Raw genomic sequence first — 25296 nt, forward strand, 5'->3', positions numbered from 1 at the left:
TAATTAGTGGTCTTCGATAAATCTGAGGTGGGAAGTTTCCAAATGAACACCCTGTATATTTCTTGTACGAAAATGTCGCGGAAAACATGGTTTTTGAATCTTCACCATATATGTTACCAAAAAATAACTTCAAAGGAGAACATTTAGATGGATTCTGTATAGGCAGCGAACGCAGCAAGTTTGTCAGACTGGTTGCCCCACATCCATTTTTTTTATACAAACATGATTGAATTTCAGTTACGAACTCTTACTTCCCTTAATTCTGATTTTAAGTTACTCATCATAGTGGGCGAAAGGGAGTAACCCACACAGGACAAATGGGTGAGGTGGGTCAGTGTCGTGAGTATTGTGTCTTGATGAATTCTGTAATGGACTGGTGCAGAAATGGGGATTAATCGCTACAGTTTCATTTGGGCTTGGGTTCACATTACCTGGGAACCCCACGCTCCATGTTTGCACCCCTCTTGACATTCGGCACGTGGCGGAGTGATTTAAAAGGGTGGCGCATGCAAACAATACATAATCAAGCAACCCTTCGTAAATAACGAGCGGAGTCAAAATAACGCATCGATTTTATAAAATTTGCACATAAATGAAACGACTACAAACATAAAATTAAAATGTTGTACCTTGTACTGAAATTGCCCTTCTCGTCCATATTCGGAAGAGAGAATAAATGCGACACCTGCATCTGGTCACAATAGCTCTGCTGTAGGTTGATTGGTGTTGTAGTATACGGGGGCGCCTGTCCCTTTTCGAGGGTGCCGTCAGGGGTGTGCATGCTGTTAATGATAATAAAACGAATTAATGCTTCAATCTATAATGTTTATAACATGCAAAATTCTACTGTATCCACTCAAACAAAAGTACATTGTTAAACTGGAGGAATTTTTTCGCAGATTACGTAAATACGTGCGGTTGAATTCGTGGTTATGTAAGTGGCAGTTAACGACTCGACGGCGCTATGCCGTCTGTCTCGCCGTCTGTTTACCAGATCGGCTCCTAAAGTCGCAATTTTAGAACATAATCTTTATCCTCAAGAGTCAAGTCAAAACGTATTATAGGGTAGGTACCTAGGTGATAACGCGCTTTCAATGCAACGGCCCCGGCAGCCAAGATTCATTATACTCATTACTCATTCCCTATACCTACTTATTCACAGCAAGTGTGAATTAGAAATAACTTTCCACAATGATATGCCATTCAATTCCAATGTGTTAGGTTTCCAATGGTTATACGAGGAGGAAATCACAGATAAAGTTTTGTACACCAGACATCCATTTAGTGTGTAAATCCATGGATCATCATACATCGGAAACCTATGGAACACCCTTGCACGTACTTGGATTTCCAGGGACAGATATTCTGATATTTTTTTGGAAATCCGCCAATGTATTCGGATTCGCCAACGTCCTTGCGATTCGCACTAGATATCCGCATATTATATACACGTAGAAACAGTGGAAAGGTGAGAAAATTCTCTCTTATTTCGTTCCAAATCTTGTGTGATTTCAAATTATTCAAATCTTGCAAGGTACGCAATTAAACCTAATGTGTGTGAATGCATGAAAAATGCGAGGAAAAATGTATCTTGCTGCTTTTTCTTCTTAAGTAAAAATAGTAAACAACTTACAACTTCGTCACGAATTTCGATGGGAAAACAGCAAAATATACTGGCTTGATAGTTAGGAAGATCTTTCTATATGTGTCATGATTGCGAACAAGCTATACTGTTGTTTAAACACCAAAAATAATCATCATACGGGAATATTGTGTAAATTTAGGGGATTATCTACGAATAATTACGTAGTTGGTTTTCTTTTATTTGAATTTGTATCTCAGTGCTTAGTTTTCTTTCAGAATTAGTTCAGGTAAGATGCTTTAAATAAGACAGGGGAATTTTAATTAACGCGTGTGTTTTTATCGCTGTTAAGCGATGCAGATGTTTTACGATGTGCGCGTTATTTCGGCGTTAGTGGGGACGCGTTCCTTCGAAGGTAGCGTTATTAAGTCTAATTGTGATTGGCGGTGTTATTTGCAAATTCTGAAGAAGGAATTTATCTTTTGGTGGAAGTAGTGGTTCTTTAAATACTGGAATAAACGTAAAAGCGAAGCTGCTGTTAGTTTCGCGACGGTAAAGAGCGTGTATTTTTGTTTACGCTAATTTTCGGGCGGTTGGGCCGACTTGTTTAATTGAAGACGTAGTTCGTCGACTTCGAAATAAAGTGTACAGAAGAAGTTAAATAATATTATTAAAAGTTTTAAGTTATCATCAAGTGAAGTAGTAAAAGTTTGTGGTTAGTTAAAAACGAGAGAGTGTTTTTGTGTTTTTGATAAGTGCGCCTGAATATCGCAAACCCTTTAAGACCAGATTATTTGGAAAAAGTGTAAATAATGTTAAGATTTCTTATTTTTTTTGTTGACCGCCTCAGTGCGGGGTATTATGTCCAAGCAAGCTTTGTAAGCTTTTGTTTCTTTCAGGGATTTCGTTTTAATTGGTTCATGCGAGGTTTCATGTGTTTCGGAATAAATTATTGGCAATCAATTAATTGTGCGTTTATTCGAATTCTTTGTCCGACCCGGATAGAGTTTTCATGTCAGATCTTTTTTATTGTTGCCCAAGATTTAATTCAGATGTTGATCAAAATTTGTGTAATAAATTCTTTGGAATTGTCGGAAGTTGATCGAGGCCACAGAGTCTCTCGATTTGATAAATTTTAAGTCGTTATTAAGATTTTTCTTATAGTAGATGCCGATGTCTACGAGGAGCGATCATAAAATTCTAAATTTCAACTTTGATTTGTTTTGAGCTAGCTGGACAGGTGTTTTGTAGGTGGCGTAGTGACCGTGTCCCAATTTCGATGTCCGGATATTGGGAAGCATTTTTAATTTATCTCAAATAGCAACGTCAGCAACGTGACAACCTTGCAATTAAAAACATATCCGTGTTTTAAGGTACAAAAAGAGGGTGCAAACTACGAGATGGATAGCAAAGAAATAGAAAATAGCGATAACAAAAAGATGGCATGATTCCAGGGTAAAATAGTTGCCACAAAAAAACGAGTCCTGAGTATCCGCCCCGTAACATTTGTTCTCAGAAAAATTGCCTTTGAACTATTTCATCCCCATTAGTATTCTCTCTCGACAAATGTGGACATATTCATCCGAGGGGCTGCTACACGAATACTTTTGTCCTAGAAAATTGTGTAGAAATCTTTCGTCAACAATCATTTTAGAAACTTGCTTGGGAGACTTCTTAGAAACCTTCTTATAACTCTTGAAAAACCTCTTGCTAAAGGTACATTAATCTCTTGGTGATCTTCCTTGAAACGGTCTTGGTCATCTCAGAAATATTCCTTCCTCTCGGAAATCTTTTCAGACACGTTTTGTGGTCTACCCCAAAAAATACATGATAGTACCTATCTCAACGCAGACTTTTAGAGCCTCAACAGCATTTAAATATTAATACTCAAAAGCCTTCAAGCATTTCAAATCTATCCATAAGCCTTCTAGAGGCTTCAATGGTGTTTAAAGTTACATAGGCAGTCTCTACGAGTTTTTAAAAGCACTTAACAGCCTTTGGCACGTACTCCTTCGGAACGTTTAAGAAACTTTAAAAATCTTCAAAATGTATTCTCTCCTACAGTCTTCAATGGTCTGCGCAAATTTTTAGTGGCCTTTAAAGCCTGTAACACGTCTATAAGAGCTTTTGAGAGTTATTCAAGGCGCTTAATAATTTAATATTCGAATTTTGAAGAGCCATTAATAGTCCTTTACGAGACTTGTAACGTTTTTTTAAATTTGTATATCCCATTTGTTACCAGTTGCGGTGTATTTCTCGTGTAAGTTCTCGTTGTACTTCGTTTTGTTGGTAAAGTTTTTACTTCTTAGGTTTTCTTTATTTTTCCGCTAGAGGTCATGCTTTTTATTTAATAATTAAAGTCACTAAATATAGAATATATAAATATATCTAGTGACCTTATTAATAATTTTTCCCTTTCTTTGATCTGTGCGCGCAGTACATGCTCGGCAGAGAGGAACGAGTACTGTAAAGATTCACGCTGCCATATTTATTGTGACAAATTTCATGATTACGTTTAATAAGGGATTTAATAGCCGTTGTGGTATTTTCGGTGAAGCTTTTCTCTTGTGAGATGCTTTCTACGCTTCACTGACGCTATTGCTATTTCTACAAGTTTTAAGCCTTTTGGGTACCTATGTATTGTAACGTTGCGCCATATTTGCTTTAACATCAGGTCTTTATTTTCTGGTTTATTTTCTTCTCTTCCTGTTACTTCGTTATTGTCTACCTGAAAATTACTTGACCGTCACGTGGTACAATACTCCTACATACAAATTAATTACACATGAAGAGTTGAATTACTGTTCCTGATTTTTAACTACAAGTATTATCTACATTTACCTTTCGGAACATTATTGCTATTGTGAATTGCTTCCATACGCTTTACGATTTCACCGTACCGGCGCCGAGAGTCGATTCTATGAATTCTTCGAATCTACATTACGTTGTATACAAATTTGATTTTTGCTTTATAAAGTAGTTTCCTGAATTAACGTTCACGATTAGTTTTGTACGTTGCCGACTTGTATTTTTATCTGATTGCAGATTATTGGCAGAAAGCGCCCTTCTGAGCTCGGAGAGGTTGCAACCCATTACTTCAGAAGTCCAGTATTTTATTTCTCCGGAACTCCGTTGAATAACGTTTGTACATTAAGGTTTTCGATACAGCCGCATTGTAATTATTTTTTTGTGATCATTATAAGTCCGTTAATCCTGCGGAAGTATATTTTGATCATTATTTTCGTACTACGAGTTGGTCTTGCTCGTCCTCAGGATTTGGTCCCTTTTCAAATTTTTTCTATGATTAAGTGGCGTCTATCCTGTTTACTTATTAACGAGCTCCTAGCGAGTTTATAATTTTGCGGTGTCTGTCCGTCTGTCTTTTAGCACGATATCTCGATAACGAATGAACCGATTACAATGAAATCTTGTGGGTGGATTCTTTATCAAATTTGTAGATCGGAGTTCGTGAATTGGCAATGTATGCCAAAAAATAAAGAAGGCCCTTTTGACATCTCCGTTAGTTATGAACCGTATAGCTTTAGCCATATAAAACGCAATTCCAAAAATTGAGCCTAATCGATCAACATTCACAGTGCCCTTTTCGCATCTCGACCATTTACAAACCGGATTGCAAACTTTCTTATTTATAAAGGTATTTAAATGAAATTTGAAGCATAGCCACTTGGAATAAAAGCAAATTTAACACCAGTTTCAAAATTTGGTTTTGCGCATGCGCAGTGCCAACTTTCTTATTTATGGAGGGATTTAAATGAAATTTGATACATAGCCACTTGGAATAAAAGCAAATTTCACGCCAGTTTCAAAATTTCGTTTTGCGCATGCGCAGTGCCAACTTTCTTATTTATGGAGGGATTTAAATGAATTTTGATACATAGCCACTTGGAATAAAATCAAATATAACGCCAGATTCAAAATTTGGTTTTGCGCATGCGCAGTGCCAACTTTCTTATTTATGGAGGCGTTCAAATGAAATTTGATACATAGCCACTTGGAATAAAAGTAAATCTAGCGCCATTTTCCAAATTTGGTTTTGTGCAGGATGGGATGTGCAGTGCCAACTTTATTATTTATGGAAGCAATTAAATGAAATTTCATACGTCATGTACCCTTTAAATAAAAGCAAAACTAACATCAGGTTTAAAATTTGGTTTTGCACATACAGGAGCTCGTTTTCTATATTTGTTTAGTTTATTGCTATTGTGAATTGCTTCCATACGCATTACGATTTCACCGTACCGGCGGCGCCGAGAGTCGATTCTATGAATTCTTCGAATCTACATTACGTTGCATTGTTGTACACAAATGTAACCATTTTTGTAGAGGGATTTGAGAAAAACTTGTTTGGAAATTATTATTGGAGGACTTTTAGAACACCTTGAGATTACTCCGAAGAGGACGTACCGGGAATTTGAGCACACGTTGATAAGAATTTTACAGGAATTTGATGGAAGCTGGAGAGTGGAGAAGAGAGTACTAAAGTATTAGGACGACGAAAAGAATTTTTAGAACTTGAGTGTTTAGCGGTAAGCGGAAATTTGAGGCGAGAGGGAAGCTTATAACTTAAACGACCAGCATAGCAGTAGTCACTTCTTTCGCTACTCATCAAGTAATAACAAAAACATCACAACCTGCACACCTGCAGATATCGTCGTAGAATACAGATAAAATGAGCTAGCAAACCTCAGATCCTAAGTTTTGACGAAAGTGTTGTAGTGTAACACAACAGTGCCATAGCATTGCGTGGAATATGAAACGAATGTTAGAGAGATTTTCATGAACGATTCACGTAGCGTTGGTGGTAATTAAACACACGATGTCAACAAAATCAAATCTGGATCCGATTGATTCGAGACCTAGCGCAAGTTGTCTTGACTGAGAGTTGTTAGGAAATTCAAATTATAACACGATATAAACACATCTTCAGAGTCTATAAATAAATGTCATGAATTACATAAATAAATGATAAAGATATATGTAGATCCGAGTATAGACATTTCTAAATTACTGTTACTCGAATGGAAAAATTCGAGAGCGGTTTTATTAATAGTGTTGTCAAGAGCTGAAAGTTCACAGATTAATATTGAGAGTTGAGCATACCTTATTCCAATAATTCCGTACATACAATAAGCAATAATTTCGATAAAGAAGTTCATACAATTGAATTTCCTGCTGTTAAATACAGTTTCTTTTTTGTGTGTAAAATTGATAGTTAACTTTGACAATAATATAGTGATAAAGGGACTATAAAAATTAGTGGCGACACAATATATGTTGTGCCCCTTTGAAAAGGCATAAATCTCTAAGGGACAAGGAACTAAATCTGCTCTGGCGGCTTCCAGTCTGAGAGTGCCTGAATAGTGAATTGGTGGTCAAGAGAAAAAAGTTTTTCTACAACCCTAATTGGTTTATACCATTCCCACCTCGATTCCCACTTTCCCACATCCCAACATGGCTAACAACCACATTGTTTCAGCGTTTTTACAACCATCCATAAAGACCTTACGCAAAGGCATTCATAAATCACGACCCAAATACCACCGATCAGCAAAATTCAAGGTTCGTCACTCGCCTCCCGCAGTAGGTACCTGCACGGTTTCTACAAAACTCAAGGTAAACTGCACCATTTCGGGTCAAATAAAATTTACGACCGACTTAGAAGAGACTAGTTCTCTATTTAGGTTATTGGCTATATTAGGTAGGCAGGTATTTTCCCATTAGTTAAAAATGCACGGTCATAAAATATAAAGAAAATATAATTTAGGCAAGCGCACGTTTACGTTATTAAATTTGTTACACTTACATTTTAATTGTTCGATTTTAATTATTTGTCCAGAATTTATTAAGGTCGTGATTATAACTGACGATAACAGTATTCAACGCGTAAGTAAATCAAATTACAGTTTTCGGTTCTAAAAATTATTGATATTTTTTAATGCCGCAATAAACTCTTTATTTATTGTGGCATTTGTAATCGAAAATTGTATTTGTAATTGTCAAACAAGTGGCAATAACGAACCGGCCCGTGTGGCGCAGTTCAGTTGAAGCTGGACTGTGGTGCTAGGGTCCCTGGTTCGAATCCGGGTTCGGGCATGGATATTTGTAAATGTATAGTGGGTTGGGTTGGTAGAGCAGCCTTGGCTGAAACCCCGCCCACTCAAAAATAAAGGCAAAATAAATAAATAAATAAATAAATAAATAAAACAAGTCCTAAAAAAGGTCCACCTCTCATTCCTACAGTTTCCCCAAAAGGAAGTACACCGAGGTCTAGTAGTTTCTAACGTGTAAACAAATATTGCAAACGAGCTCCTGGGTATTTTATGGGAAATTCGGGTTGAACCGCGAATTAAGTTAAATCAACCACCTGTAATTTGTGTTATTCGATTTCGCGTCTAGCCACCAGCGCAGTTAAGTCGACTACCTGTATTTTACCGCAGGTTTTTTTTGTATATTGGTGTGACAACTCTCATAATTGAGAGTGTGTATTAATTTAAAAAAATCGTTAAGCCGCTTGTGAGCTAGAGGCCAAAAGTGCACTTTCAAATTTGTTTTTTCGATTTTAATATCCCTTATGGACATTTCATGCCTTAACTAGAATACTACAACCGTGAAATAATTTCTGATCGAATGACACCAATACCAAGTCTGCAAGTGGTGTAGTTCCGGAGCCTTTGTGACTCAGACAGAAAGACATCAAGGGCACAAAAGTGCACTTTTTATTTTTTGAAAGTGAAAGTGCACTAAAAATTGCAGGCGCCGACAGCAGCGAAGTTTAAGTATATACAAAAGACAAACGCGTACAATTTTAGAGCCCGAATTAGAGTTTTTAATGACCCTTATAGCTTAGAAACTATTACGTTAAATACGAACAACAGTGACGGTTTTAACCCACAACCACAAGGAATTAAAATCGTGTGACCTCCTGAACTATCAGCGTAATATTTCGAGGTGAATGGACTTCACTTAAATGAGATAGTTTTCCGCACGTCTGAAGCGTCGATGGTGTGCAAACAATATCTTTACATGATATATACGCTTACCGTCGGATCACATAATTTTCGGATTTGTATCGACCGTCCTTTTGTAAACCACTTTCCACCAACCTAGCGGATCAAGCGGTACTTCAAGTTTAAACGACCAAAGGGTTTAGTCCTTATCATCGCTGTATATTTAAGGTAACCATTTACTTGTATTTAAAACAGTAATAAATCGATCCCTTTCATGCCGTTTGGAAATTTGAAAATTCAGATTTTTATCAATTGCAAAAAATTACATTATTTTAAAATCATTTTGGTAATAAAATAATTTTGTTGTATTCACTTGTCTTTTATTTATGGCCCAACGACCCTCGTACTAGGTTTTTTGTCCATTCGTCCGTCCGAGTGAGGGAAAAATCTGAGAACTGGAAAGTGGCAGAAAGCTAGTTTATGTTTTGTTAAAAGAATAGAACATGTCCCCTCTTAATGCAGTAAAAACAATTTATTTACCGATTTCGTTGGTGAAAAAGCAAAACGTAGGATTTGACCTAAATTTGGTGCTTTCACTATCGTGCTCTCTTTCTGGTTTGGTTAAGGGAAAAAAAACTTCATTTATTCACCAGCTTCATGGAGAAAATACCTTGTATATTGTTGTGTAAACTACCCCATGTGGACGTTTTATTTGGTATCGGCACCTGCAATAGCTATGGGATATCCTGTATGTGCATTATTGTTTAATTATTTTTTACGTTAAATGTTCATGAAAGAACTGATTACACAATCAATGTAGTGTAGGAGTTCATCCATATCGAGCAGACTGCTACCGAGATTCAAAAGTGCCGCGAAACGTCCGTCATGTCGATTTGTAAGCTAAGTGGCTCTGCTCGTAATTTTCCCCACAAGTATAGGGTAACTCGACATTTTCAGTGGCTGCTTCGGGGAACTCCAAGGACAATTTGATGTTTGATTTTGTTTAAATATTTGTTATGTTTATTTTGTTTTGATAGTTGTAAGTTAAATTACGTGTGACTGGATTTAAATATCTGGAATTATTTGCCTAGTATATCGTATATCTCAAGTTTTTTTCCGGTCATTGGGATAAGAGCATCATCGCGGAGTATCTAATTAGTTTCAAAGTAAAGACAGGCTCTCTTGTTAAATTATAAATTAGTTATGTAGACGAAAGCTATAGTGTTACATTTTTCTTTAAGGTGTGATAGATAGAAGGTAAGCAGAGTTAAACGGAGCATGTTTAGTCGAAGTGCTGTGGTTATCGATAGTTTGTCACTTAGATAGAGCACTTACCAGTACCAAACAAAGGGAGTTTTTTCACCATCAAAAAGGCAATTTTGCGTCCTTTATTGTAAATCGCAGTTACGATCAGAGATTTTGGATTATTAACAGTTTAAGCTAATTAAGACTTCTGTTAATTAATTTGCTCTATCGATCGCTTGTTGCGTGGTATTTATTTTTCTGGCCCTGAGTATATTGATTGCTTATGTCGAATAAAATTTATTGTTTCATCTGTAAATGGTTTAGTTATGTGTTTAATGAAGCCCAAATTACAACCTAGGTAAGACAGACAAGAAAACACAGATGCAGTTTATCGTTCAACGACGTATTAATTTTTTAAGGAAGTGGAAGCGGAAATTAAAAAGAAAGGGAAATTGCTTTAAATAGGAGAAACCGACTTTAATCATTGTTTTTTTTACACAACCGCTTATTGTTTTGGTGATTGGCAGTTTTGTCTTATTTAAGCGTAAATATGACAGTTCGTCTTGCCAGTACGAAAGGTTTTGAAGAAGAACATTAGTTGGGCGCAAGTATTAAGAGATTTAAGTAGTCGTGATAAAAATGAATGTTTAAATCGAATGAAAAAAGGGAAGTTTACGAAGAAGTAGTTGTTTCTCAGTACCCGTTAGAGGTAGTTTTTTCATCACCAAAGAGGAAAAATTTACATCGGTAATTACAACGAATCCAATGTTCGTCTAAATCCAGTTTTATAGTATTATTATAATTAAAGTAAGTAAAGAAGTTTCGAAGCATTTTCACCTGGTATTTTGTGTTAGTGCGTCTGTTTGAAAATCGCATCCGAAGATTTTAAATTATTAACACTTTAAGGAAATTAAGACATTTTTTAATCATTTGTTCTATCGATCGCTTGTTGCGCGGTATTTGTTTTTTGAATCTGAGCGCCTACTTTTCTTTCGACTTATTTGATTGATTTATGTCGAGCAACTTTGTTTCATCATTGTTCAATTGTTAGTTGTGTGTTTAATCGAGCCCAAATTACGACCTGGATAAGAGTTCTCAAGCTAAATTTTTCTATTTCGTACCCAGACTTACATCGGGTGTTAGTTAAGGATTTTTTAATTAATTTTTTGGACTTTTGGAGACGGTTAAGGCTGTTGAATTTCTCAAATTAATATTTACGTCAATTTCGAGATTTCCGTCGTGGTGGAGGTGAGACGTGCCTTAGAAAATCTGTATTTCTTTATTTTATTTTTTTACCAATACCAGTGTTTAATTGAGCTAGCTGGACACGTGCTTGTGGGTGAATAAGTACCCGTTTGCCATTATACAATATTTGATTCAAAAAAGATATAGATATAATATAGATATTAAATTCTCTTTTCAAAAATACCAAAAAATTAAAAAAATTCAATATTGGTTCAATAAGATTCAAAAAGATAAAAAAAAATTAAACAAATTCAAAACTCTTTTTGAAAATTTTTGTAATGCTTTTGAATCTTTTTAAAATTTTTTTGAGCCAATAAAATGTTTTGTTTGAATATCATTCCTAGTGTGGTATTTTTGAAAAGATAATTTTATATTAAATTAACATATGTTCCATTTAAAAAATGAGGTTAGGTCTGATAACGTTTTTATCTGATCCCGTGTACACATTTTGAAAGGAGCGACAAAAATCTAATTCATGATTTTGAACTTTTCGTCCGTCCGTCCGTCTGTGTACATGATAACTCGCGAACGGTTTCGAATTTTCCAATTCTGTTGTCAGTAATAGGTAGACGATGGTCAAGGTACCAACTGACTAAATTTTGGTCAACACTCGTCAATCGGAAACGGAGTAACCTTTCGTTATCACCCGTATCTCTTAAGCTCATTAATATCCAAATTTCTAAATAATTGACAAGATACTATTTACCGTGCTATTTACACAAAAGTATGAATAATGTGTTGAATTCGCAATTTACACATGGCATTGTATCGGAAAATTCAAACGAGGAAAGTGGCAATTTAATTTGTTCATCTGAGCGCCCTTCCATAACCTGCTCCAAGCCCCGATATTCCACATCAACTATTCATAGACCATTTGCTATAATAGGTTCGCCGGATCAATACGGGGTTTTTCAGGTAGGTAGGACTTTCAACGCTTTAAATTAAAAACCCCGAATCGATTCTTTTATGACTAACAGAGAGACGGATTATTTGTTAATTTACCAAACCGGGCTTCTTTCAACTTTGGAAATATATGGATAAGTTGATAAATTAATTACTTGCGTTTCTGTATTCTGGGAAAGTCTACACATTTTAACGGCGAGGGTGTAATAAGAAGCTCGTGTATTTAGGTTAGTTTCAAATTTTCGGGGAGATGTTAGGTTTCGTTTCAGCAAATCGGATTATGCGAAAACAATTCTGGGGGGCGATTAGAAGAGTAACGAAAACTCTCCAACTTTCCAACCCAAATTCCCCATATCGTGCCTCTTCACCTTGGACACAATTTCACCTACCTATTATTTTAAAAACACTTTAAATGCGTAAACCTAAAATTATTTTAATGATGTTTACAAAACTTTTGCAAAGAATGCAAGTGTTTGTATTGGACAAACCGTCAGGAACCACTGAAATATCATCATGTTTTCAGGAAAGAAGGAAATTGAAAAGAAAGCCAGAATTTCTACGTACCTATACACACAATTAACAGTACCATCATCGAAATTATTCAAAAAATGTTTCAGTTTCCGGTTTAAAGCGAATGGCTCAACGTAATTACCATAAGATGGCGATTTTATTTCAGTTAGTACATTTAATTAATATACCTGGCGGTTATAAATAGCATAAACGGAGTGCGCGGTGCACGATCAACGCAGACATTTCTTTTATTGTAAAAATGTGCTAATTTTTATTGTATGAAAATGAAGCAAGCACTTAAAATTTCTTCCCTGATGCCTGAGGCCATTTGCATAAAAGATATCTGTTTAAATATAATAGTCTGCGTCTTGTTTTCGAGCGCTACAATTTAGAGACGATAGACAAAGCAGGAAGTGATGTTGGAAAAAAAGAAATAGAAAAATAAGACCAAGACGCTTATAGGTTGATGTTCATCCCATAGGAAGAAGTTATGGGTGTGGTCATTTTCAGAAACACGCGAGTTGGAGAAGACCACATTACGCTGGGATAGTGAATACGTGAGAATTCTCATCGGGGTTAGATAGGAATTAGTGACGCTGTAAGGCCAAGAAAACATCTATAGTAGTTTACACTAAATGAATAAAAGATGTGATCATAAACCACAAGGAAATTGCCAATTTATGATGTTTGCCAATGCTTTTAATACTTCTTTATGCATACAATGAGGTTTGTATAGTACAAATCAAAGAATTAGTGAAGTAAACAACAACACACTTAGAATATCGAATGAGATGAAACAAAGAGACAAACGGGTTCTGGACAAATGACGTAGGTTCAGTCACGGGAGATGAATCTCAACAAAGGTACAAGCGAGACTACAACTTGTTACCAGGGTTCATTAAAAACTACACTTTTTTAGGGAAAATGATCAAGCACTAAGTTTGAAATCAAAGAAGTGAAGTGAGCAAAGGAAACAAAAACGATTAAATTATACTATAGCGGGAGATTTCAATGCTAGAATACCACACATACCGAAACGATATAAAACCAACATTATGAAATTTTCTCCGACTCGGCACACTAATATGTTTTGAGGGTGGTTTCCGGAGGAAGAGTTTCCCAATACCCAGAAAATGCTTACTTTGGTCATTTCTATTACCAACCTTAGGTCACCAACGAGGTAACCAATCCATTTGTGATAACTGATAAGCAACTCCACGGTCTCAAATGCCTTCTAAAGGGTGATGTAAAATTTGATGGATAAACTCTTCTTTTCTTAATGCATTTTTAAAGGAAACCGACGACAGATTTTTTTTTAAATTTCTTGGTAACGTACAAAAACCTTAAGAGAAAATTTCTTGTGCCTATGGCATTTTCTGGAAAATTTGCGTTTTTTTAATATATTTAACAAAAGAACAGAGATAAAAAAAAACATTTTCTTAATTGCAAGGTTGCCACGTTACCGAAAAAGTATTTAAAATCTATATATGTTTGCCGTTTTCTCAAGGAAATTCGTGACGAAGTTGTTACTATCAAAGTGTTATTGTTTGTTTGTGTTACTGTGTACCTATACTGTCCATATACATAAACTGTTTTATATGTTTTGACGCGCCAATGTTACATTTTGTAATCTAACGGCATTAAAAAGTTTATTATTATTATTTATTATTATTATTAAAGTAACAAGAAAGAGAACAAGATACATTTTCATCGCCGGTCGTTTGCGATAAGAGTCCTTACCGCTGGGTGAGCTAATTAGTTTCAAGATAAGCACGTGTTATCACCGAAATAAGCGGATATTAATTCTTTCGAAGACGCAGGTATTTTGTTAAGGAAAGATGAGCGGAAGTGAGAAAGGGAAATTGTTTTAAATAGAAGAGACGGGCGCTAATCGTAGCTTTTTGTTTGGTAGGTGGGCGTTATTTGTTGCAAAACAGTCAGTTTTGCGGGTATCGCAGCTTTTTGTAAGGTGAAATCAACAATTTCCGACTATTGCTTTTGTGTGTGTGATGTACATCGTTGTATCCGAGGTTGTATCCGTAATAAAAAATGCTACCAATACAGTATGTACATTAGTTACGGGCGATATAAAAAACAAAGGTGTCTCCGACACGAAACGTTGTATTGAAAATCTCTTAAAGCTGTCTTGTAGAGTTCAAATAGTGGCAATGAGAACCCTTTCTTTAAAATTTTTTTTGTATCTGTTCTAATAACATCAGAAAAAAATAAAAATGAAATCGGCAAATTTCGGTTTGCCTGGCATATCTTCGGAAGTAATCAGAATTTTCCATTTTTCTTTACAGCATGATAATAACTCTTGAATTGCGCAACTTTTCCTAATTTGACCATCGTCGGATCTTCTATGGTTCCGGAGATCCCCATGATAGACATCCTTATCTTGGACACAGAGTGTATATGCATACATCTTAGTCCAGGAAATAGACTGAAAATGGACCATTTCCTGCAAAACGAGAAGTAGTTCCATTTTTTTTGCATGTCATGAAAGAATATCTGGTGGTTAAGAATCCAACTTTTCAACCTGTCACCCCTTGTGCTTCCCCCGTACCACCCTTAAAACCAAAGAAATTTGGTTGGTTTTTTAGTTTTTCAATCATATCTTTTTATAGGTTAATTTTACAAAAAAATATTGTTATCAGAAATTGTAGGCTATAAAATTCTACACAACTTTGATACACACTACTTTTTTGTGACATGTTTATTAAAAACGATATAGAGCTTCAGAGTTGCTTATATTTTTAAGAATTCTAAAACCTGAATATAGATGTTTTAACCAAATTTTATATTTTATCTCTATAATTAAGACTTTTATGAGAAAATATCTTGAACTTATCGTGGTATAAATCCCCCTACGCTGCACCCTTACCAAAGGGGATGCATAATAATTCACCTTACAACCCTTGCTAGTGGGGACATTTGAATCACTGTGAGATTGTAGGGCTTTCTAATATACGTTTGAAACAAAAAAATGATCTCACTTCAGTTCATCTTTCATATCCTTCACCCCCCCCCCTCCCCAACCGCGTTTGGAATAGATATTTAAGAGGAATAGAAAATATATGTAATAAACGTTGTACTCTCTGACTAACTTCACAATCGTCACAAGAGCGTTTAAATATCTATTCCTTCGGAGCGCGGGGGGGGGGGGGTTGCAACTTAACTGAAGTGAGAAATTTTTTTAATTTCAAAAGTATATTAGAAAGCGCTATAATCTCACAGTGATTCAAATATCCTCACTAGTAAGGGTTGCAAGTTTCATTATTATGCATCCCGAGATGCATCCCCTTTGGTAAGGGTGCAGGGTAGAGGGATTTATACCACGATAAATTCAAGATATTTTTTCATAAAACGGTTAATTATAGAGATAAAGTATGAAATTTGGTTAAAACATCTGCATAGAAATTTCAGAATTCTTAAAAATATAACCAACTCTCAAGCTCCATATCTTTTTTAATAAACATTTCACAAAAAAGTTGTGTATATCAAAGTTGTGTAGAATTTTATGGTCTAAAATTTCTGATAACAATATTTTTTTCTAAAGTGAACCATTAAAAAAATATGATTGAAAAACTAAGAAACCAACCAAATTTCAGGAGTTTTGGGGGTGGTACGGGGGAAGCACAAGGGGTGGGAGGTCGAAAACTTAGATTCTTAACCACCCGATGACTGTCTATGACATGCAAAAGAGATTGGAACTACTTCTCATTTTGCAAGTTAAAACCCTCTATTCCCTGGACTAATCTAGAGCGAATCGGAATATAAAACAAGTCACATATTCTCTAGATGTCCCTCGAAATCCGAGTATGTTCAAGGGTGTTCCATGGGTTTCAGAAGATGTCTGATGGATTATCCATGGACTTACAAATTAAATGGACGTTTGGTGTACAAAACTTGTATGATTTCGCTCTAGGTGCATTTTTAACAATATTTTGGTGTCATGTAAACGTTGTTTAGGTCTGAACACCGGAAATGATGACGGGACACCCTGTATTATGAGAAATATTTCAATTTCGTAGAGTAAATCGGGGAGGGGGGGGGGGGATCATATACGAAAGCACCAAGCACCGAATTGGTATATTGCATTTGAGTTTGTATTTCGGTAGTGTTATTTTTTTTCCTTTTAGATTTTTTTTATAATTGCCTCGGTTTTGGTGCTGATAACAAGAGATGCAAGGTTGTGTGCATTATTTTCCCCGTAAGTGGCGCGTTTCTTCGTAGCGGACATTCTCTAATCTAATTGTAATTGGCGGATTATTTCTAAATACTGGAAGAAGGAGTTTATTGTTTGATGGAGGTGGTGTTTCGTTAAATACTGCAGACAACGAAAAAACGAGAATGAATACTAACTGGTTTTTTTCGCGGTTGGAAAACGTACGTCTCTTTTAGGGTATTTATTGAAGACGCAGTTTGTCCTTTTCAAATTTTTGTACAGAGGAAGGTTGCTTATCGGTTGCTTAATTGAAGTTGTTTAAGGGTTGGGAGAAGTTTAAAGCGTATTAAAAAAGTTAAAGTTGACGTAAAGGAAGCACCGTGAGGTTTTCTTTTGAGGGGGTGTCTTAAAAATTAAAAGTTATATCGCACTAGCTGCCACCAAGAATTTTTAGCGTAAGCTTTAAGAATTACAAAAAATGCCACCGCCCACTTCAACGGTTTTGAACCACTTTTAGGGGAAGTGACCTACGGCCTACAAATCTTGTTGTTTTAGGGAGGGCCACCCCGATTAATTATTTCCCAAGATGCCGATTCTGAAAGCATCAGTTTTACATGGGACAACCCCTTAGATTTTACATACGCAACGAGGTGCCATGTAGGCATGGGAATTTTTTTTTGATATATCGATAGGTATCGATAGTTATCGATATATCGAATAACAATAGGTAGAGCTAAAAAAATCGATATATCGATAGATCGATACCTATCGATATGTCGATAACTACGTAAAGGAGTACTATCAATACTGTCGCTCATATTCACAGTAAGTCTATAATAAATTGTTACGGTTTTTGTCCTTACTTTTTTCTTGTGTTTGTTTCTTTTAGACGTGAGCAATAGTCGTATTTACATACGATTGTAATGTATTGCATGTATTTATTTCTACTCCTCGAATAAATATCTTATCTTATCTTATCTTATTGATATATCGATATGTCGATAACTATTGATATATCGATAGGTCGATAACTATTGATATATCGATAACTCTTGATATAACAATATGTCGATAACTATTGGTACGATAAGATTATGTTATTGTTGAGATTTCAACGAGGGCTACTATTTTTATTAATAAAATCCATTTTCGGGTTTACTCTCGTGTAAAGTTACTATTTTTAGTTGCGCGGCGTTTCGGAAACTTAACTATGCTCCATTTCTACTATCATTCATACCAAATCCACGCAGTAATAAAATCTTTAAAAATTAGATCTTTTCTTCTTCAGTAACACACCATCTGGACACTGGCCATTATACTGCACCAAACACTATGAAAGAAACGATAGTTTCCGAATTTCGCAAATATGAAATAAAATACTTATCGATAAATAAGTAAAATATATCGATAGGTGAAAACAGTTATCGCCCATCCCTAGCGATAACTATTGATATATCGATAACTATCGACATATCGATATATCGACAGTTATTGATATTTCGATAATTATCGATAGGTATCGATATATCGATAACCATCGATATTTCGATAATTATCGGCATATCGATAAGTAAAATATATCGATAGGTAAGTACCCGATACTCATCGATAGGTGAAAACAGTTATCGCCCATCCCTAGTGCCATGTAAAACTTTCAAAAATGGGGGACAGGGGAACGTTCCACCTTTCATGGTGTTTGAATGAAAGGTCTCATCGAAAGGAGTTGGATTCTGCAAACAATAACTGTCCTTCACAATTCCTTTTCAAAGATCAGCGGGTGGGTAGAGGGAGGGGAAGCAGAAATTGGTTTTGTCCTCGGTTTTGTCTTTCATAGTACTGTAATGAAAGATCCCAACGGAAGGAGTTAATTTCTACACACTATCGCTTTCCTCCACGACATATTATAGGAATCTGGCCCTTACGTTTTTGTAATTGGGGAGGGAGGTGGGGGCTAAAAACTGGTATCATCCTTCATGGTATTCTAATGAAAAGTCTCAACATCAGGAATTAATTCGTCATATCCCGAGAACAGTGTCGCACTAAAGTACACACAAAAGCAAGAAAGGACGTTTGGACTTTAAGTGTGAATACCTCGAAAATGGAATGTCTGAGGAGAGTACTCACAAAGGACTGTTAAAGCATCTGGCCAAAGCATATTTATTGGAGACGTCAAAATCACATGAACGGACAGCAGGGGGTACTCACAAAGAGAAAATGGAACGTCTGTACAAACATATCTACTGGGTAAGTCATAAGCTTAAGTGCGAATATCTAGAAAACGGGATGTCGGAAAGGGATACTGAACAAATGGAAAATCTGGACGAAACAAAGCTTTTGAGTGCGACTATATCGAAAACGGAGTGTCAATGAGAGTACTCAAATAGAGCGATTAGAACGTTTGATTATCACCGAAGTAATAACATATCTGTTGGCAAGGTCAACATGAATATATCGAGAACGGAGTTGGAGGACGGTACCAACGAACGAAAAGGAGAACATTTGGACAGCAGTTGGTTGTGCGGCGGAGCACCGTTGTGTTGAAACCAGCGTAAATTACGTCGTGTTTCCAAATCTAACCCATCATTTGGTAGAAAATTAAGATAACGTTGAACTGTCCAATTTTCGTCCAAGAATTTGCGATCCAATAATTCCGCACCAAGCATTAAATCCAAGTTTTCATTGAGGCCTTCAACAATGAACAATTTTGTTTATTTATTGTTTTCCATGGCATGATACCTACTTTTTATAGTGTGTTGAATATGATTATTAATTTAACTTTCATAGTGAATTTTCGAAGATGGCCTTTAAATATGTTACATATTGTGCCACAGTTACACTATCTATCTAACTATAGATATTGTTTTTCATGATCTATCCTAAATCTGTAACTGGATTTTTTTCAAGAAACAAAAGCATATCTTAAATAAGCTCTTAAGCTCTTCCTCATTCGAAACGGAACCACAGTCACTGGCAATCCTGAGAAGTCGCTGAATTCATTAGCAGTTCGTTGACTTTTTTGGAGAGTCCAGGAAATTCTTTGGTTTTCCCACGAAGTCGATCAAATTGGTTGGAATTCTGTAGAAAGGGGTATTTTTGTTTAAAGCGTGACACCCCTCGCATCTCCCCAATGAAACGTTCGGTAGATGTTCCGAGATATGGGCAGAAGGGGCAGAGGTTGGAACGACCAATCCATGAATCTAAGCTATTTTCCTGGCAAATAACGTTACTGAGACACAAAACGGAAACGGCTGTTTTAGTCTCAGTGGTTATTCTCTTTTAACCCTTGATTTAGTTGATATATTTGAAATTTAATTGTCAAACGACGCTGTTGGTAGATGCAGATCGAGATGCAGATAAAGGTAAACTTCTTTGGTGAAGCTGTATCTTAAATGTACTTTATCATGAGCAGCGATAAAACGAACATTTTTGTAATCGTAATTAATTTATGAGATCTCTAAAAGTAGAAGGGGTGAAGACTTTGGGGATCTCGCTATATGTACAACATCTTATCAATCGAGTTAGAAAAGTAAAATAAACCATGCCTTCAGGGATTAATTTATAGTCTCAAATTTAGTATGGGAAGCTAATAGCGTTCGTCTACAAAATAAATATTTTGTTAATATGTAGTTGTAAATACAGATCAATATTTGTTATTCTATCGGTGTATGAACGTTGTAGGAGTACCTATGCGAGTAAATGTTACAAGCGCAGCGTGAACGATAAGGACAAATTACTTACCGCATCTTTTTTGCTCAAAAATGGCATTTCATTTTAAAGTTTTTCATTAAGAATGAATTCCCGTGGCTAGCCATGCATTCAAAAACTGAATATCTTTTTGGCTTTTTTTTATTTTTCCAAGGAGTCTATTAAGCACCGATAATGGGCAATTATCCAGGATTCAAAAATGATCAAATATTCAAAAAATTCAGCGGTAACTTCCGAAGCTGTCCTATTTTCACTTTTTTTTATGGCGAAAGGTCTAAAAACGCATTCCACTGACCTACCCACTCACATTATTCGAAAACGCGTGGACTGGAATTTCAATTAACCTACAACTCAAAATGAACAAATTCAAAAACGTATACGCAATCAATACCAAAGCTTGTCGATGTTAGATGAATTTTTAATAAATACTCGCTTCACTGATAAACAATTATAAATTCAGACCTTGGTGGAGGTTATAACCCGTCAAATCTCCCATCAAAGCTTTCGCCCCCTTCGCCTATCAATATTTTTACGTAATATTCCAACTAATTACGGCCATGAATATTCATTTAATACGCAAACTTTCTACAACATATTGTTCCATTTCGAATGTAACGATTTATTGTTGCAACAAGCATAATTACCGTTGCGGTAAAAAAATGGGTGGCTTTAACGAAAATACTACGGGTGCTTGGAACTTCCGCTTACCTGCTTAGTGAAGACAGGTAGGAATATCCGCTATTCAATATAAAAGCAGGTTTGTTCACTTTAAAAATATAATAAATAACACCTCATCACTAGATACACAAAGGGCATATTTGTTTTCATTTAATTTCCCTCAAAAATGACAACACGTATCACGTTCACAAAACCCTCCAAATTTCCACCCCCGTTCACTTAGAAATGGCGACCAGCAACCTCGCGCCGCCAAATCGCGTGCATATCTGGTCTCGATGTAACCGACAAGCGTAGAGATACGTGGGAGAGGGATGGCGAAAGAAATTATTGTAGATCAATACGGGGGACAAGGATAGCTCGCTTCGGAAAAAGAGTAGGGTAGATTCTTGTATTTCTCTAACAAAAGCCCCGCCACGCATCGCTGATGTTACGTCATAAAAACACCTTATAAACTTAATACAGTTTACTGACTGAGTTAGACTAAACCGAAACCTGTTTTGTTGTAACTTGTAGACCTATTATAGTAGAAAAGCGTTTTTATCATTGGTTTCCACAATTCTCATTATACCGGAAGCAATTTCATCCTACTAGAGGTGTTTACGTTCAAATCTTTTGGGTCATTGCACACTCTGTAGGGTAGTAAATGAAAATATACAGGACAAGGGTATTTGAACTTCGGCCAAATTCTCTGTAGCCATTTCGCCTTTGTGTCTCCAACAAAAAGTGTATCAGTAAAGCAAACAGTTAGCCTTCCCAGAGATAATTTGCTTTGCCGACGAGAGTTCAAGAATCAAATCCTTGAACGAAAGCATTTTGGGATTTTAATGAAAAACGAGTAGGATGTCAAAAGTCATATTGAATTTATTATGGCAACGAAACTAATATCTTAGGTCGCTGTCGATTAAAAAGAAGTAAAATTATTGTACTTTGCACAACTAAGAAATAAGATACAGTATAGTCAAAATCCAAAATTTCCGAGTTTTATCTGCACAGACAGACATGCGGACGTACGAAGTTCTATAGCAGACCGTTGCAGAATAATCAAAAACAGAAACTGGACTGTTGAGATAATTTCGTTAAGTGAGTGTTCATTTCCGGATCTGGATTCACTACTTGACTTGAATTGAATTGAAATGCAGTCAAGTAGTGGAAATTTAAGTCAAGCCAAGTAAGTAGGTACTCATGATGACAGCTAAGGTACTTCAATGTCAAGCTACTTGAATCAACATATGACCCAGGTTGTAACTAACACTGTTTACAATTGACGTACAAAGATTCTTCATGCAAAAAAATATTACCTTTTATATGGACAAAATAACGTTTTTTGTCGTCCAACATGATTACCATAACATTAATACTACAATATTCAGTTTCTGCCTAACCAGAAAGTGCTTTTTATTGCATTTTACAATGACCCAAACCTCAAACAGATCAAACCAGGGATCAAACTACTTTACTTTCAAAGCTTCTAGACAACCACTTGAAGTATAGGTTAACATTTTGAGCATTTTTGAGCCAAAAGCTGTTTCAAAACTTCACGATGACGATGAACGAACGGGATGTGAAACTTTTTAGTCCAAGAAAGTTACCCAAGGATCGGAAATTAATCGCGTACTTTTGAAATTTGTTGTTCACCAAGTGGTCCTGATGCACTTGATCAAAATCATAAGATTTTCTGTTAGACCTAAGGACTTTAGTGATAGCTTTTCATAATGCACTACCAAATCTTTCTTTTATAAAAAAGCACCCAATCCCTCGCCCACATAGGCCAATGAACGTGGAATATGGCGATACTGTGTCATTTTCCGCGTCTCCACCGAATCGCATAAAAATTTGGATTTAGGTTCTACTTACCCTCCACTTCAAAGTTGAACTTGAGCCCAGGGTTGCTTTTTATTTTTTAGGGGAAAAAACTACCCCTATTAGAAAAAATCTTACCTCTAAAATAGTTATAAATAAAACAATGTCATAGAATACTTTGACTCCACTGATTTGCGTGTTTTAACCAATCGCACTGAAGGTCAAAGCTTCCCTATGCTTTTTACCGCTACCTTCTTAAAATGAATACAGTATACATGCGTTTTGATGTATTAAATATGCGATTGGTTTTTTACTCATAAATCGGGTAATTTTTAAGCTATACGAAATGCTTTAAAAACCATTTTGTGCTTTAAAAGCTATAAGATTATTCAAATTAATTTTTTTAAACCCTTATTTTTGAAAGGGTTGTAGTTGAAAGGGCTCGAATGAGTCACTAATGACGAGCGTATGCAAACTTCGAACAGCCATATCTTAACCAATTTTTGTTTTACATAAAAACAAAACAAGCAAAATGTTCAGAAAAGCAAAAGCTACATTTTTGTATTCTTGTAAATTTTTCGTATCACTAATACTTTTGAAGTTATTTTGCAAAAAAAGGCAATTTTTAAAAATTTCAAAATTTTTTTTTTATTTCAAAACTACATTTTTTCAAAAATTAGCACTTTGCACCGGTCAAACTTACAGATCATATAAACAATACATAAATAACGTAAACTGTAAAGCGGTAACGCTTAATTACAATTGGGGTGCTAATTAGGTGGTGATTTCCTCGATTTTTTTACCAAAAAAAAGGACCAACCTTATTTTGAGTGTAACTCACTTAGTTTTGATGCTAGGAACTTTTCTTGAAAACAAACAGAAACGTTTTTTCAAACACTTTAAAAAAGTATTCATAAGTTTTCCCCGAAAAGTGCTTCATTTTTTGGTTATTTCACGTTGAAGTACTCGATGTGAAATTTGACGAATGAGAACCTACTTTTCTTGAGCTACAACTTTGCTTCTACTGGGTCTATAGACTTCATATTAGACCATTTTGTTTGTTTTTTTATAAGCTATATTTTTGATAAGAATGCTTTTTTCGATACAATACTTACTTTTAGAGTTATTTGCGAAAAACCGTCTGAAAACGTGTTTTTTTTGTTGAAAAATGAACATTTTTACTCGCAAATATATAACTCGAATACTATTGACTTAGTGAAAAAACTCTATAGAACAAAAGTTGCTACTCAATTTCCGGACTTATTTTGAACGTATCTTCCCCCCCCCCCCCCCCCGAGAAGGGGTGGCATTCACCCCCCAAGTAAAAGCAACCCTGGGCTCAAGTTCACCTTTGAAGTAGAGGGTAAGAGGAACCTAAATCCAAATTTTCAAGCAAATCCGTCGAGGCCGAAAAATTACACGCCAAAACGGTCATTTACTGACCTAACAGGCTTCTGGTATTAAGTTCGATGGTCATTTTCCAAAAATTATGGCGCAAGTGCTAAAAGGAATAAATATTTTGATTAAGGTTCTCGAACCGGTGGGTATGCGTATGGAATACTCCCCAGGACAGAACCGCTCAATGGCGGCACTGGAGGGTATTCCATATCCGTCAGACCTCCGGTCCTACGTCCCCGCTTAAAACGTTGAGCCTTAAAGCCTTTCCTGGTAGTTTTTTTTATAAAAGGCTACCGAATCTTCCCTTTTGAAGGAGCATTTCCTAACCCATGGACTTCTGGTGTTACGTTCGATAGTCTCTTTCCAAAAAGTATGACGCAAGCAATAAATATTTTGGGAAAGACTTTTGGACTGGGGCGGTCTGGAGGGTATGGATTCAACGTTCTATTTCCTACAACCATGAACAACATTTTCGTGCATCGGGGGTATGGGACTGGGGGGTATTTCATACCCCTCCGACCCCAGGTGCTACGTCCCCCCTTCAAAACGCTAAGGTCTAAAGGCATATCGTGATAGTTTATCATAAATGACTACCGAATCTTCCTTTTTTCCCTAACACACAGGCTTCTGATGTTGCGTTCGGTGGCCCCATTCCAATTATGGGACAAGTGCTAAGCGCAACACATATCTTGGGAGAGGTTCCAGGTTCCAACAATATTTTCGTGCAGAACCGGGATGTGTGGAGGTTGTTATGGAATACCTCTTAGGAAAGAACGTTCTACATTTTACAACTATCTTATAAGATTTTCGAATATTGGGGGGGGGGGGGTATGGCACTGGGAGGTATTCCACACCTCCCAGTCTCCCCGGTTGTACGTCCTCCTTCAAAACGATTAGTCTTTGGTGGTAATTTTCGTAAAAGATTACCGATTCTTCCTTTTTTAAAGGGCATTCCCTAACCCATATGCATCTGGTGTTACGTTCGATGGTCCCTTTCCAAAAATTACCATTATCCCTTCCTTCCATTCTTCAGGTAGCCTGCTCTCTTATCCACACCTTGTTTTAATAGATACGCCATCTTTTCCTTGATCCTA

At 36.1% G+C, this 25296-nt stretch overlaps 1 protein-coding gene across 3 annotated transcripts in view; it reads right to left on the bottom strand.

Moving 5' to 3' along the window:
- The window catches only part of LOC116174843 (mitogen-activated protein kinase kinase kinase 12-like), a 70773-nt gene that overhangs the window by 40561 nt on the left and 4916 nt on the right, over nucleotides 1-25296 (bottom strand). The window contains exons 1-2 of one of the 3 annotated variants that reach the window (XM_031492850.1): nucleotides 21035-21278; nucleotides 630-782 (exon numbers count right to left, since the gene is read on the bottom strand). In XM_031492850.1, coding sequence (XP_031348710.1) covers nucleotides 630-781 — 152 coding nt within the window. In that variant the 5' untranslated portion in view covers nucleotide 782; nucleotides 21035-21278. Of the gene's footprint in view, nucleotides 1-629; nucleotides 783-21034; nucleotides 21279-25296 lie in introns of those variants that run through there. The other 2 variants (XM_031492849.1, XM_031492851.1) reach the window with 2 other exon arrangements.

The sequence above is a fragment of the Photinus pyralis genome, unplaced genomic scaffold (genome assembly GCF_008802855.1).
Source record: "Photinus pyralis isolate 1611_PpyrPB1 unplaced genomic scaffold, Ppyr1.3 Ppyr1.4_LG6, whole genome shotgun sequence".
Taxonomy (NCBI): domain Eukaryota; kingdom Metazoa; phylum Arthropoda; class Insecta; order Coleoptera; family Lampyridae; genus Photinus; species Photinus pyralis.